Source organism: Dipodomys spectabilis, unplaced genomic scaffold (genome assembly GCF_019054845.1).
Source record: "Dipodomys spectabilis isolate Male_0828 unplaced genomic scaffold, ASM1905484v1 ptg000081l, whole genome shotgun sequence".
Taxonomy (NCBI): Eukaryota; Metazoa; Chordata; class Mammalia; order Rodentia; family Heteromyidae; genus Dipodomys; species Dipodomys spectabilis.
The window spans coordinates 18,133,753-18,148,869 of NW_024870758.1; the positions used below are offsets into that span (position 1 = coordinate 18,133,753).

The 15,117-nt window shown below is 41.8% G+C and overlaps 1 protein-coding gene across 1 annotated transcript in view; it reads left to right on the top strand.

Moving 5' to 3' along the window:
* The window catches only part of Fmnl2 (formin like 2), a 288,837-nt gene that overhangs the window by 256,822 nt on the left and 16,898 nt on the right, over positions 1 to 15,117 (top strand). The window contains 9 exon segments of the mRNA XM_042683447.1: positions 386 to 496; positions 1,638 to 1,787; positions 2,938 to 3,039; positions 4,732 to 5,017; positions 5,296 to 5,366; positions 5,368 to 5,506; positions 11,149 to 11,273; positions 11,881 to 12,083; positions 13,671 to 13,905. Coding sequence (XP_042539381.1) covers positions 386 to 496; positions 1,638 to 1,787; positions 2,938 to 3,039; positions 4,732 to 5,017; positions 5,296 to 5,366; positions 5,368 to 5,506; positions 11,149 to 11,273; positions 11,881 to 12,083; positions 13,671 to 13,905 — 1,422 coding nt within the window.

Below are 15,117 nucleotides of genomic sequence, written 5' to 3' on the forward strand. Positions count from 1 at the left end.
TTGTGTGAACATGTCTTTTTATTTCTCTTAGCTGTATGGTTACAAGTGTTCTTGCTGTATCATGTGGTAGCTCTGTGTTTAACAGAACTGTCACACTTCTCAGAGGGGCTGCATCATGTCACATTCCCAGTACTTGTGAATGAGGATTTCATTGTATCTATACCCTTTCCAACACTTGTTATTGTATTTCTTGTTTTGCTAGAAATGTAGTGAGTGTGAAGTGGTATCTCAATTAATTGTACCTCTATGACTTTGTATTTTAAAAGGCTCAATGAAATGAAAAATAAGGAAATTGGTAAGTAATCATAGGTTTGTGGAAATAAAAGCACATGCCTGTGAGAATAAAATTTGGAGCCCATCTAACCCTCTGACAATTTTATTTCAGGTGGCCTCTATGCAGTTTATTAATATTGTGGTTCATTCAGTAGAAGACATGAACTTCAGAGTTCACCTACAGTATGAATTTACCAAATTAGGCCTGGATGAATACCTGGATGTAAGTATAGCTGTCACCTTTGGTGTCAGTGTAAGAATCATTTTTTCCCAGCCTCAAAAATATACTTCAGTAGTGACTAAAGAATGCTGAAAGCTTTGTGCAGTCAACCAATGTTACACGATTTAATGTGAGCGATATACCCTGCCAGGGACAGCAGGATTCTTGCGGGCACCCTGGGACCTCCCAGGGTCTTCTGTCTGATGCCTTTTAGTACAGGCATCAGATAACTTCTTGCAGCTTGGTTACAGCTTTCCTCTGCTTTTGAGCCTGTCTGGGTCAAGTCTCATTGCATTCTTCATCTGGGCTGCTGGAACATTTGCGTTCTTGTTTACTCTGGGGACCCCATGTGGGCAGACAGAGTCAAACCAAGACTGCTGTAGAATGAGAAGTAAATGTGTAGCCTATTAAACACTATGAGGAAGTACACACTAGAGACTTCCTCCCAAAGCTGTTACATTCTGTTTCAAGTGTTCGGGCTTTAAAAGTTGCACTTTCAGTTCTTAGGAGAAGAGGGTTTAGTTTCTCTTGTTTCTTCCTCCTGTGTTTATGTACTTTGGCATTCCCCTGAAGTTCTTCCATTAAGAAACAGAAAGTTGATGTGAAAATTACCAGTGGACTTGTGTAGATAAGTGAACACTGGGTGTTTCCTGCCGTTTGACTTGTAGACAGGTTTTATCCAGCTGAATTTGGAAGAGCACTAGTGGTCAGGCAGCAGTTGTTGACCTTAGTCAAGATTTGTAACATGGAGATGATAGAGACATTGCCTTTGGACATCTATAGATTTTGGCTGCCCATCTCCACTAGGGATAAAGCCAGGGGATTGTACGTACTCTCACTTTTTTGGGAGACCAATCACAAGGGCTGATTATGTTCATCCTGACACAATTGCTTATCATACCAGTCAGGCCTAACTTCCAGTAGATTGCCTAATATATTTGGAAAGGGTAATCATCAGAAAGTATTAATCAGAATTGACTTCATTAGGTAGTCACTCTATAATTCTTTTAAGGAAGATGTTATAGTAGATATTTTGGAGAAGGCTGGACTACTTGGAACAAACAAAGCATGTAGACTGTTGGGTAATGATGTTCTGTATTTGCAGAAAAACTAACACCACTGTCTGTGTGATTCTGGATTTTAGAAGCTGAAGCACACAGAGAGTGACAAGCTGCAAGTCCAGATTCAGGCTTACCTAGACAACGTGTTTGATGTAGGAGCTCTGCTTGAAGATGCAGAAACTAAGAATGCAGCCTTGGAGAGGGTGGAAGAGCTGGAAGAAAACATCTCTCATGTAAGCTGACCTCAGAAAGGGGGATAGTGTTTGTGTATGAATTGGGTACAAAACAGAATTAACAGCTTTTGCGGTAGTAAATTAAAGAGTTCAGTGACTAGGAATGAACCATGGACCAGGAAAGAGAGCTATCAGAAGCTATTCTGGGTTCTTTCAAAGAAAGCAGGTATGTTACTTAAAGTCGGGTCCTTTGCTTTATCTGCTCCACTTAACTGGATTGGCTGTCCTGGCATTCTTGGTTATAGATACAAGAGAATTAAATGATTGGCATTTTCTATAGGACTAGAGAGAAATAAAATAACAGAACTTGCCCTGAGACAAAGTATCTTTTGAAAAAAAAATATATCTACTTTTACAATTGGCCACCTTTATTTGAACTGCTCCTCCAAATAACACTATTTGAATAGTTTTGGGTTGAAATAAGTAATGAACTTCCCTCACATATACCCAGACTGCCTACCAAAGTTTTCTACATCAGACCAGTTTTCTACATCAACAATTTTGGGGTTCACTGTTGCTTTATGCACCTATACCCAGCTACTCAGAAGGTAGAGATAGGATTATTAAAAGCCAACTCCAACAAAAAAAAAATTTGTGGAACCTCATTTCAGAAAACCACTGGTCTCATACCTGTAATCTCAGCTATTTGGAGAGTAGAGATAGATCACTATCAGAGATTGTCTGAGTGAAGAACCACTAAAAGCAGAAGGATTTTGGGTCACTGTGCAAACACTAGTGCCTGACTCTTGCTTCATCTCCAGTACCACAAAAGCCAAACCAAAGCAAAACCAAACATCAGGGACAATAACTCTTGACAGTGGAGGGAGGCCAACCCTTCCTTCACCATCCTCTTCTCTACCCTTACTAGCCCTGAAGGAAAAGAGGGAGACACACTGCATGTCGAAACACTAAGGGACTCATATATGGGTTTTATTAAGGATCACATAAACATGATTAATTCCTGGTAGAAACAAATGTGCATTCTGAACATAGTGAAAATTAGCCTTTGTGGAAAACAGCTTGTGCAACACACATAGGATCCGAGGAGCTTGGGGCCCCTACTGGCCTTGGAGCTATACTTTCTGACCGCCATGGACCTGGTCAGAATAATCCTGCATTGTGACTCAGCTTCTTTTTCAAAATGTTACAGTTATCTGAAAAACTGCAAGACACGGAGAATGAAGCCATGTCCAAGATCGTGGAACTAGAAAAACAGCTCATGCAGAGGAACAAGGAACTGGACGTTGTCCGAGTAAGTGTGAGGCTGACAGCCATCCAGATGGGCATGGAGGGGAACACGCTCCGGAGCTTTAGGCTCGTTGAGCATGGAATCCATTTGCTTATGAGGAATGCATCAAGGCAGCATATTTTTCAGAAACCCCTGGAACTGTTTGCAAGGTGATACTCATATGGAAAGTACACATAGTCTGGGCAGGTACACATGTGTGTGTAATCAAGTCCTGGAGAGCCAGTATTTCCTTATCACAGATTTTGGGAGCCACAATGTTTTGCCATCTGGAGGAGACTGAATTGATTCTGGGGATCACCCATTTGGTTGGAAAGAAAAACACAGCATGGATTTAATTCATACCACTTATTTATTTTTATTAGGCTTTGGACTTCATTGTATTTCTTTGCTTTGCTTCGACTTAAAACCAGATTTTGTGGTTGCTATGGAAACAGCAAAATCACAGCATAGGCTAGACCGTATGCTATTCACCAGAAAAGGGGGAAAAAGTGAGTGGGAGAGAGGAAGGCAAAACAAACCAATCCATTTTATTGTCAGATAATACCAGCTATTTTGTTTGGCATTATTGTGATTTTGCCTTTCGTGTCAAGTATTTTTGGAGTGCCATCATGGGGCTTGGAATTATATAGAATACAAAAAACACCAACACTCCTGGAGGGCCTTCTGGCAAATGGTTTGCCTTTATACCACCACTAATGCAATGGCAATTTTATGGGATGGTTATCAAGTCTGTGATATTCTCACATGTCCTACAGTTAGCTCTAGGAAATTTATTTTCTGGCACACAATTGAGACAAAGTCGCAGCATATGGACTCAATTCAAGTTCAGACACTTGGATTATTAAAAATGGACAGGGTGTGAAGAATGTCTCCCTGCGTGCTGGATCCTTGTGGTGCAAGTTCACATATGCAAGCCCAGAAAGGAAGCGCAGGTCTATAAAACACATTTCACTAGGCCCTCTATAGTCCCCTAATACCAGGAACCTGGACAGCCTTTGTTTAGAAAATCGGAACTTCTTCATTTTCTGCTAAAAACCTAACCAGAAATAAGTAATTAGTGGATGGAAGCTTTGGCCTGTTTCCTTCCTGCATTACCAAAGGGAAAATGTTATAATTACTGTTGTGAGCCTAGCTAGTCAAGGATTCAGACACTATGAGGACCAGAGAAATCCATTCAAGGACAACTAGCCTCTGGTTACTCATGAATAGATTATTCCAGGCATTGCAGATTTTTAATCCTAGTCTGACTTGTATCCAAGTCTGATATAGGGCTCTTTTGTCTATTGTTAGCTGGTATGTGTATCTAGGAGTTATAAATGAATTTTAAAATAAATGAAAGAAAACAAGCTGTGTTACCAGAACACCCTGTGGAGACTTCAAGGCCAGGTTTGGTGAATAAAAGTCATCTCTGCCCTTTTTCCTTCTACTGCCCAGAAAGTCGAGTTAGCCGCATTTGTTAAATTCAAAGATCATCATCAACAATAACAGTTGCTAGAATATATTGTGTATATTACTAGTGTAATTAATATTTTTAGTTTTGGCTGAGGTCCATAGATTTCTCAGTGTATGAATGCCACTTTTTTTTCTCCTTTTTTTTTTTTTTTTTTAAAGCAGTTACTCTGAGTTTGCTAACTTGATGGTCTTGTAAATGTGATTCATGTCAAGACAAACTCTTGACCATGGACTCTTTTGCAGGAAATCTATAAAGATGCAAATACCCAAGTTCACACATTAAGAAAAATGGTCAAAGAAAAAGAAGAAGCCATTCAAAGACAGTCTACCCTGGAAAAAAAGATACATGAACTGGAGAAACAAGGGACCATTAAAATTCAGAAGAAAGGGGATGGAGACATCTCCATACTGCCAGTTGTAGCTTCTGGCACACTGTCTACAGGGTCAGAGGCAGTAGCTGGTCACTATGTGGGAGCCTTGCCCCCTCCTGCCCCACCACTACCTCTGTCACCAGACACACCTGAATCAGGTAAGAAGCCTTGGTGGGGAATGGAGATAGCATTGGGATATCTGTGTGACTTCTTTTACCAATTACCTATTTGTGTCTTTTGCCTGCTTTTGATGGCATGCGATTTCACTTCTGATTGTAAAAATGATTTCATTTTGAGATTAAAGTTAAAAGTCTTCATGTCCCTGTTGTTACAGTATTTAAGTGTTTGGTCATTATATACTGTGTGTGCACGTGACATTTTGTGGGAGACCATCCCTCTATTTTCTAAGTAAATTCGTTTCTTTTCTTTTCTCCAGTGCAAAATGGTCCGGTAACACCATCAATGCCACCAGCCCCACCTCCTCCCCCACCCCCTCCCCCTCCGCCTCCCCCCCCCTCCCCCCCTCCCAGGCCCTACAGCCAGCGAGACTGTGCCAGGACCTCCTCTCCCACCTCCCCCTCCTCCCTCTGCACCCCCACTCCCTGGGACATCTTCACCTACAGTGGTTTTCAACTCAGGATTAGCAGGTGAGAGCACAGACTGGGACATGGGTGCAAGAAATACGTATCTCCAGGGCTAATTCTGCTCTTCACAGACTGGGTCTTTTGTGACGACACACATCTCTTAGGATATGACTATTCCTGCTCCTGTAGCCAGTAAAAGGGAATTTCTCACGCACAGAGGCACTGTCCCTGGTCATACTCTTTCTAGCAGGAGGTTCACCTCATCTTCGCACTTCCCCTGGCCCCACCAGGAGCTGGGAAGACAGACCAGTGGTTCTCTTCTGAAGGATCAGCCTACTTTTGTGAGCTCAGCAAACATTTTCTTGACCTTGAGGTGATCAAGGCTTGGAATTAGGAATAGGCCTTGAGTATTTCTGATTCTTTTTTATTTTTTTAAAGTTATTTGCAGTATCTTTTAGAAAAGAGGGAAATGCCTTTATGTGTGTTGCCTGATTCAGGCTTCCAGTTGTGACTTCTGAGCATAATTTGCTGGAGTGGATTTAAACTCTCAGGGAAAGTGCTGGCAATAGCATTATCTGCATGCTTTGTTTGAAAAATCTTCTAAATAATTCCTGCTGTCCCCCTGTTGGCCACATAGATTGCCACACCGCACGGTCTCATTCAACAGCAAGTGAGAGAGGATAGTTGCTCTAATGCCCTGAAATAAATTCTTAGTTTGTTTTGGTTGTGGGTGGGCTGGGTGGGCAGCACTGGGGCTTGAACTCAGTGCCTTGCACTCTCGATTTATTTATTTTTCACTTGGAGCTGGCACTCTACCAATTGAGCCATGCCTCTGCTTTCAGCCTTTGGCTGATTAATTGGAAATAAGAGTGTTAATGGATTAGTGTGCTTGGGCTGGCTCTGAACCAAGCTTCTCAGATCTGAACCTCTGAGTAACTAGAATTACAGATATGAACCACTGGTGTTGAGCTAAGTTTTTCGTTTTAGCCCCTTGAAATGAATTTTTAATCTTAACTGTTATGATATGGAGTCATTTCCCAGTGATGGCATGTTTCACAGGCATTGGGACTTGCTGTATTGTCACCAGCCCTGTGACAGTTAAATCCCACTTGCTCGTCCCCTCCAGGACGTTAATGAATCATCTCCTCTATTCACTGCGAGAAACTGTTCTAACAGCCTCCGCTTCCAAGGCTGCAGTGCTTTGCTTCAAGTCGAAATGATCACTGTCACTGTAAACATTGCTTAGTCTTTTGTCCCTTCAGAGGTCCTGTCAGCAGCTATACTGGCCAGTCATTCGGTAACTATGAGTTCCAGGGAGGGTGCCTAAAATCTACCTGTAACAATTTTGACTTCCTCAGGTCTGTGATTTTTACTTCCACATCAACTTCTAAAAAACTGTCACGGAGTCCATTCTGAGTAATATTCTCAGTAAATTCATGGCTTATTTTTACCCTTCAAGGTCTTCCCTGTCTACTACTTTCTTCTAGAACTTTTATTGCTTCTGAAGAGAAAAATTGGAGGAGAGTCATCGTGGAACTGTTGGATTGTGGAATGTAAATAAACTGCCCTCTCGGGCAGTCCTGGGCCCCAGTGCCCAAACCAGGTTAAGTGCCCGAACCAGGTTAACCTTCAGTGACTGAGTGTGGACACTCACAATTGCCTTGTGCACCTGGGCCCCTGATTAGGCTTTCCTTGTTGCCCCTGGGGAGCACTCGCTGTGAGACGTCTGCTGTGCTGTGTCATTTGGAACTGCTGCTTTTCTCCTTGGCAAAAGCTTCCTGCGTGTTCAGCATCCGCTTCTATTCACCTGAGCTCTAACATAGAACTCAGAGGCAGAGGTGTGCAGGTCTAGGGCTTCCTTTCCAAGGCGTATATTCTGTCTCTGTCTGGCTGATTATTTCTCTTGCTTCTCACATATTTTTCTCTCTTGTTCATTGCTGGGTTTGAATTCAAGGCCTTGCACTTGAACTGTACGCAAGCCCTTTTTGCTGCAATTATTCGTCATCTCATTTCTTGTGTTTATACTCAAGTATATACTCTTGAGTATATACTCAGACTGTAATTCTCCTATATATGCCTCCTAATAACTGGTGGTGCCTACACACCACCCCACACCACCACATTGGCTTACTGATTGAGATTGGGTCTTGGTTTGTGCCTAGTTGGGGCTCCAAACAGCAGTCCTTTTGACCTCTACCTCGAGAATAGTTGAGATTATTTATGACTGTGAACCACCACACCTGGCATTAATTTCTTTTTGCCATTACTTAGTTTTAAAAAGTTTGTTGGCTTTCCTGACTGCTTCAAGTTTAAGGTTTAGAGCTCTGTTCAGGATTGCTATAGTTGGAAGTTGTCTCTATTGTACCTCCCACAATGCAGAGGGCTGTAGGGATACTGAAAAAACTCCCTATTCTGTAGTTTCCACTAAACAATTACAAGCGAGGCATTTTCTTACAAGATAGAAGGATTACAAGATCCTTCTCAGTTTTAATAGCTTGCAGTCAGGCATTGGCAACAAGCCTTTCTCTCTCTCTCTCTCTCTCTTTCTTTTTTTTGGGGGGTTGTCGGTTGTGGGGCTTGAACTCTGGGCCTGGGCGCTGTCCCTCAGCTCTTCAGCTCAAGGCTAGCGCTCTACCACTTGAGCCACAGCACCACTTCCGGCTTTTTTCTTTTTGCTTATGTGGTGCTGAGGAATTGAACCCAGGGCCTCATGCATGCAAGGCAAGCGCTCTACCACTGAGCCATCTTCCCAGCCTCCTTTATCTCTTTACTAATCATCGGTCACTTGACTTTCAGAACTTAGTAAGAGAAGCCAATCTTAGGAAAGGTTTAACCGGTATATTCTGTCTCTCTCTCTCTCTCTCTCTTATTCCTTGCCTCACATGCTCTCTTGCTCCCTCTCCCTTTCCCCTTTTTAATCTTCCCTCCTCCCCTTTCCCTCCCTCATTCCTTCTTTTCTTTCCTTCCTCACTGGAACAAAGAAGCCAGACAGAGAATCCCAGTAGAACCAATAGTCAGTGCTGAGCTGGCTTGCCTAGGACTCCTAGGAAATCTGGAACTTGTGATGTCATTAGGCCTCTGGGGCTACAAGTGGTGGGTCTGTTATCTCGACAGTGGAGAGTGAACAAGAGTATTCTTGGTGCCACATCAGGGGATCAGGAAGAGATCCCCATAGTTATGTCTAATGAGAGTTTCCTTTGCATTTTAGAAAGTGTTAGTAGTGTAGAATAGGTATTTGGAGTGTGAAGCAGTCCCTCTGCTGGGGTTGGTCACCATGACAGACCACTGAGTAGTCTGTGACCTTTGCTGTGTCTTTGAGATGTACTTGGATGATCTCAATGAATAGTTGGGACTGTAGCTAATTATTTTTATTAAGAAATTGCTCACATCCTTATATAATAGTTAACAGTTCACTGTGGCTGCTTGGGACCAATGGGGTACAATTTTTTTTAATTTGCCTCTTCTAAAGAGAATTTTTAAAAAGTAAGTGAGTTTTTAAGGCAGAACTGAATGGAAATGAATTTTTGGCTCTATGCTGCCTTGTGAAATGTGTCCAAGAAGCATGAAATTCTATGCTGAGTGTGTGAACTGCTAGGCCACTTGATTCTAACCGTGTCTAATTTTTTTTTGTATTTTTCTCTGTTCTTCCTGCGCTTCCACAAAAGATGGGCCAATCAAGCTTTTCTGTAGGTTGCTCCTCACAAGTGTGTTGAGTATTTGCCATGTGTTCCTGTTGGTCACACTGTGCCTTGACATCCTTCCACGCCATCTTACTTTGGTCCATTGCATTTTGCTGTTGTGTGTATGGGGAGTCTGGGTGCTGGCCGACGGTGATCCCAGGCTTGTCTACACCTGTTGGTTGAGCCTGTAGAAGAGATGCTCATTCTTCTGACAGTACCCTGGCTTCATAGGCCATACTCCTTTTTCTGATGAAAAGAGTATTCTTTTGACTTAATTTTCCCCGGTTGGATGTAAAGCTTTAACTATAAACATACTTTAGATTTATTCTAAAGAAACAAAATGAGCAAAGAAAGGCTGCTGAGTGCCCCTGCCAAGACCCCTCTACTGTCTGTGACTTGCTCAGTGGAGCATGGCCCACCCAGAGCTGCTCTCTTTCTCCTGATCTCTGGGGGTGGAGGGGGTACATTGGTCATCTGAACAGCCCTTCTGCTCTCTGTCACTCCTAGGCCCCCAAGTTAGGGAAATGTTCCTGCTCAGGTTGAAAGGACCCCTTTCAGTTCCTCCTGTGATTCCGCACATTGATGGACTCCTGAACTAGAGAACATTCTCTTCCTTCATCCTGCAGAGGACATTGGTTCTCCTGGGTAGCGTAAACAACAGTGAAGTGTGAGGAGGAGTCAAGGAAAGAGTGAGGAAGGAGGGAGCCACATTTGCTGGTGGAAAGACCTGCAAAAGCTTTGGCAAAAGCTGTGTCTCTGTGTTCCTGCATGCTTTTGTGTGGATTTATCTGACAACATTCTTGGTCTTTCTATGGCCTTTGTAACTCTGGAGGAATGAGAGGCATTGTTAATGTCCCTTTTTTCTGTCAGTATCAACTGAGGCAGTAGTCACGCAAGCAGACAGCTAGCCAGGTAAAAGGTGTGTTTTGTTCTGCGCTGAAGTGCTCAAGTTCTGGTCTACCCATAACAGAGGGATGAAGATGAATGTATGTACCTAAGCGGTTCTGAAAGGCTTCTTTATGATATATAATTAAGAATTAAAAATTGAAAACCTTTTGTTTTTTGATTCTTCAATCAGAGAGGAGTTGGCAGTTCTATCCCATGAAATATACTGTCCTCTCTAGTTCAGTTTTTCTAATTGGCTCACTGACATCTAGTGCCAAACACAGCTGATTCATGGAGAGAACTTTTTAAAATCAGGAGAAAGGCCTAAAGCCATTCCTGAGGAAGATTAGTTTACATATATTGTCCTTGTCTAGGAAGGTTTTCCACCATCATCTGTTTTTTTTAAAAAATAAGAATACATAAATTGTATAAGGAGGAGGTAATAGTTCATTGTGACTTTTCCACACATGCATACAATGTATCCTGATCAAATCCACCCCTCTATCACTCTCTTGTACTCCATTTTCTTTCAACAGGTTTCATTGTTCTATTTAAATTAACTACATCTACCATATTCATTCTTATTTGCCCTCTTTGTTAGCCCTCCTCCTTCCTACTACCCTACTCTACCCTCAATAGAACCTGATTCCCTCTATTATGTTTTCATACCTGTCCCTAAGATAGCTTTGTTTTTTTTTTGGTTGGTCATGGGACTTGAACTCTGGGCTTGGGCGCTGTCCCTCAGCTCTTCAGCTCAAGGCGAGCACTCTACCACCGCTTGAGCCACAGCACCACTTCCGGTTTTCTAGTGGAGTCTCATGGACTTTCCTGGCCAGGTTGGCTTAGAACTGTGATCCTCAGATCTCAGCCTCCTGAGTAGCTAAGATTACAGGCGTGAGCCACCGGCACCCCGCCTAAGATAGCTTTTAGCACAATGATTTCTCAGTCAACTAGTTGAAGGCCTTGAATGGCTCTGGGCAAAACCATTTATGATGTTTTCTGTATTTAGGAACACTTGGGTGCCTCTTGCCATCCTTCCTCCAGTGTTAAAGTGTCATCTGCAAGGACTGTTGTCTGATTGCTCTTGCAAGTTACTCAATCTTGGAGGGGTCTTAATCTCATTCTCTTTGATATCTTTAGCTGTGAAAATTAAGAAGCCAATCAAGACCAAGTTCAGAATGCCAGTGTTTAACTGGGTCGCTTTGAAGCCCAATCAGATCAATGGCACAGTCTTTAACGAAATTGATGATGAGCGGATTTTGGAGGTACCTATCTTAATAGTTAGAAAATGGGAGTGCTCTCTGGCAGCAAAGCCAAAGTTAGTGCTTTGTTAACTTGAGCACATCACTTATAGAGTGTTAATGTTCAAGTACCTTGATGTAGAGGAGAAACAGATTTATATGATCAAATTGTATAAGTGGACAATATTTTATGTCAGTTCTGGCATTGTTTCAAAGAGATAAGCTAAAATGATACAGTTTTGATTATCTTCAGTGTGTGCCACAAAATAGGTATTAGACATAACACTGCCCTTTAAGTTATAAAAGAAGATCAAAACCTGTTGTTGAGCTACCTTGATTCAGGATGATCATACTGATCACCTTGTCTGATGGACTTAGTGTGTGGCCTTTGTCCATGTAAGCTAATTATCGAAAAGCAGTTTAGTTGAGTGTTTGGACTCAGTAGTAAACCTGTGACATTTCCTTGCTCTCTCACATAAAACAGGAAGAACAGAGCAAGGCCTGGCCAAAGAAAAGTAGAATGCATAATAGAAAACATAAGATCTTCCCTTCAAAAATTGTCTAAATGGTGGTACCATGACCTAATTTTAAATATAATCCAGCTTGCCAATGTCATTCCTCTGTATCCCAGGACTTAAATGTGGATGAATTTGAGGAGATATTTAAGACGAAAGCCCAGGGCCCTGCCATTGATCTTTCTTCAAGCAAGCAGAAAACAACACAAAAAGGATCGAACAAAGTGACATTACTAGAAGCAAACAGGGCCAAAAATCTTGCCATCACATTGAGGAAAGCTGGGAAGACTGCGGATGAAATTTGTAAAGCTATTCATGTGTAAGTTCAGGGCCTCCTGGGAAGTGATATCTCAGTGATTTGAGAATGAAAATGAAAATGAAGTTATAAATTAGCAGGTAGTAGAAATATTTCAGCTATGAGGCAAGATCCAAGAACAAAGGTGGAACGGTTTTTGATATCCACACTTCACAGATGGCCTCATTACATATATGCTACTTACTTGGAGTTGAACATTCCAGAGGTGAGATAGAAGGTACCAGGGTGGTGCTTTATTCACATGAGGAATGGATTGTTATAGAAGAACATCTGGACTGTGACATCATTCATTGTCTCAGTCTGCTCTCAGCTATAGACCCACAGTACTGCTTACATAAAAGGAAAGTGGAGCTGAGTGCTGCAGATCCTGTGAAAACGAGAAAATGGCAGCTTTCTCTAGAGTATCTGGATGTTATCCAGATTTGTTGAGTACTCATGTGATGGCATTTGTGGAATGGTACAGTTCAGTGTCAGATGCAAATATGGCACAGATGCATTTTTAAATTCATCACAATAGGAATGTGAATTCTGTTATTAGTAGTTTCAGGGCCTTTTAAACAATGCGTTTTTCTTTTAAGTCTTGAATCACAGAGAAGGGATTGGCTTTATTTGCTTTGCTATTAGAATAATTTTTTTCTCCTTTTTTGTGGTCATGATGGTAATATTATTGCTTTAGGAAAAATTCTTCATGATTTGGTATTTTATAAATTTTAACAAGAGTTGGGTGCTGGTGGCTTACATCGGCAATTCTAGCTCCTCAAGGCTGAGATCTGGAGAACTGTGATTCAAAGATAGCCTGGAAGAAAAGGCTGGAGGTCCCATCTCTAAAATAACCAGCAAAAATCAGGGCTGGAGGTGTATAACTGTAGTGGTGAAGTACCAGGTTAGAAAGCAGACTGAACAAGTATGAGTCCCTAGTTCACACCCCAGTATGGAAACAAGAAAAAAAAATACATTTTTGAGTCTTGAATACGATGATAGTTTTAGTGTAATCCTATTGTTAATTTTAAGATAGTCCAGAGAATAATAGAAAGCTTGTAGCAGATACTTCATGTATTTGAGTTATCCTATATCCACAAAGACCTGATATTCCTTCATCGATGTTTCTACTTACATCAGAACCTCCAGATACTAGAGGCACTTGGATGTATTTTTTTCCCAGTGAGGAAAATAATCCTAGTTTAAGTGAAATTTTACAAAATCTACCAGATATTCTGTGCCTGTTTATGCCATTAACTTCTTCAATAATACTGACAGTGTCAGGGCAATGTCCTTGAACTTAGCTATCAGTTGCTCTAGTCTTCATTTTGCCTTCATTTTCATTGGCTTTTGATTTCTACAGACCCACATACCTCAAATTCCCTAAACATATAACTCTAAACTCTGACTGTGGCACATATGGTAAGGTCAGGGCTTTCTGCAGTTATCACTTAAGATATCTGAAGCTTACAGGGCCAGAAGGGGCTTGCAGTCGGACTGACAGTCAGGAACTGAGCCTTGCCTTCACAGCAGACAGGTTGGTCTGGGTGGAAGTATGATGTGAAGGGTTAAGTTTTCTTTCTAACTCTGACCTGTCCATATTGTGTTCAGATTTGACTTGAAGACACTGCCTGTGGACTTTGTAGAATGTTTGATGAGGTTTTTGCCAACTGAGAATGAGGTAAAAGTTCTCCGGCTTTATGAGCGGGAAAGGAAGCCCTTGGAGAACCTATCAGACGAAGACCGCTTCATGATGCAGTTCAGTAAGATTGAGAGGCTCATGCAGAAGATGACCATCATGGCCTTCATCGGGAACTTTGCAGAAAGCATTCAGATGCTGACCCCCGTGAGTGTACCAGCTCTGGCAGGGGAGGGGTCCAAAGAAATACAAAGTCGTTTATTTTTAAGTCAGTCTGGAATTATAAATGTAATGGGCTCCAAAGACTCCAGTCACTTTGTAGATTCCATTTTTAATTCAGTTATCTTTTTGTGTGTGCCATTCAGTTAAAACATGGTGGTTTTCTTTATACTGTTACTGTCCCTGAAGAATGCTGTTTTCTGTGTCTAGAAGTCCTCTGTTGATCAAAAGACACTTAAGTATGGAGGCCAAGTAAAACTATTGTTTAAAACTTGCTTGTCTGCTGAAGATAGTGTCTGGCTGTGCTAGCAAGAATTAAAGTGCATGTTCATAATGAACAGGGATACAACAAGCTCTTGTTTGAAGCATTAATGTCACCATAGGATTTTTCTTTATGGGAAGTTTGTTACATTATTTTTTGGTGATGTACAAATAATAGCCAACTATCCCTCCTTCCCTGGGTCTAGCTGGAAGGCATAAATGTGATAAGCTTCAGTTCCCAGCTTTGTTGTAAATGAAATTCATCAGTTAACTGTGTATAGTAGCATGTCTGTTAAAAACATATTCTGAGAACTTCATTCTTAGTGATCCATTCTCGGACAGCCCCACTGATTTAAAAGTATACATTGTAGCTGAACACTACTGATTCATGCTTATAATCCTAGATACTCAGGAGAGGGAGTTCTGAGAATCAAAGTTCAGAGGCAGCCTAGCAAAAAAATCCAAGAGACAATCCAATAAACCATCAGTAAACCAGAAGTTGAGGCAAGTCTAAAATGGTAGAGTGCCAGCCATGAGTGAAAAAGCTAAGCTACAACACAAGGCCCTGAGTACAAGCCCCAGTACACACACACACACACACACACACACACACACACACACACACACACACACACACACACACACACACACACACACACACACACACACACACACACACACACACACACACACACACACACACACACACACACACACACACACACACACACACACACACACACGATGTTTTCTGATGAGGGATGGTGGGCAGGGAATTGAGTTCTGCCAGAACAGACTGTTGACTCTGAGTCTAATTGGTTCTCGGTTTGTTAAGCTTTTGTGATACCCATGTTCCTATGTTACTTGTTCCAGCAAATAGTTTTAGGGAACAGCTTGTAAGTAATGATGTGGTTACCTAAGCCCAGCCTGTCATCTGCA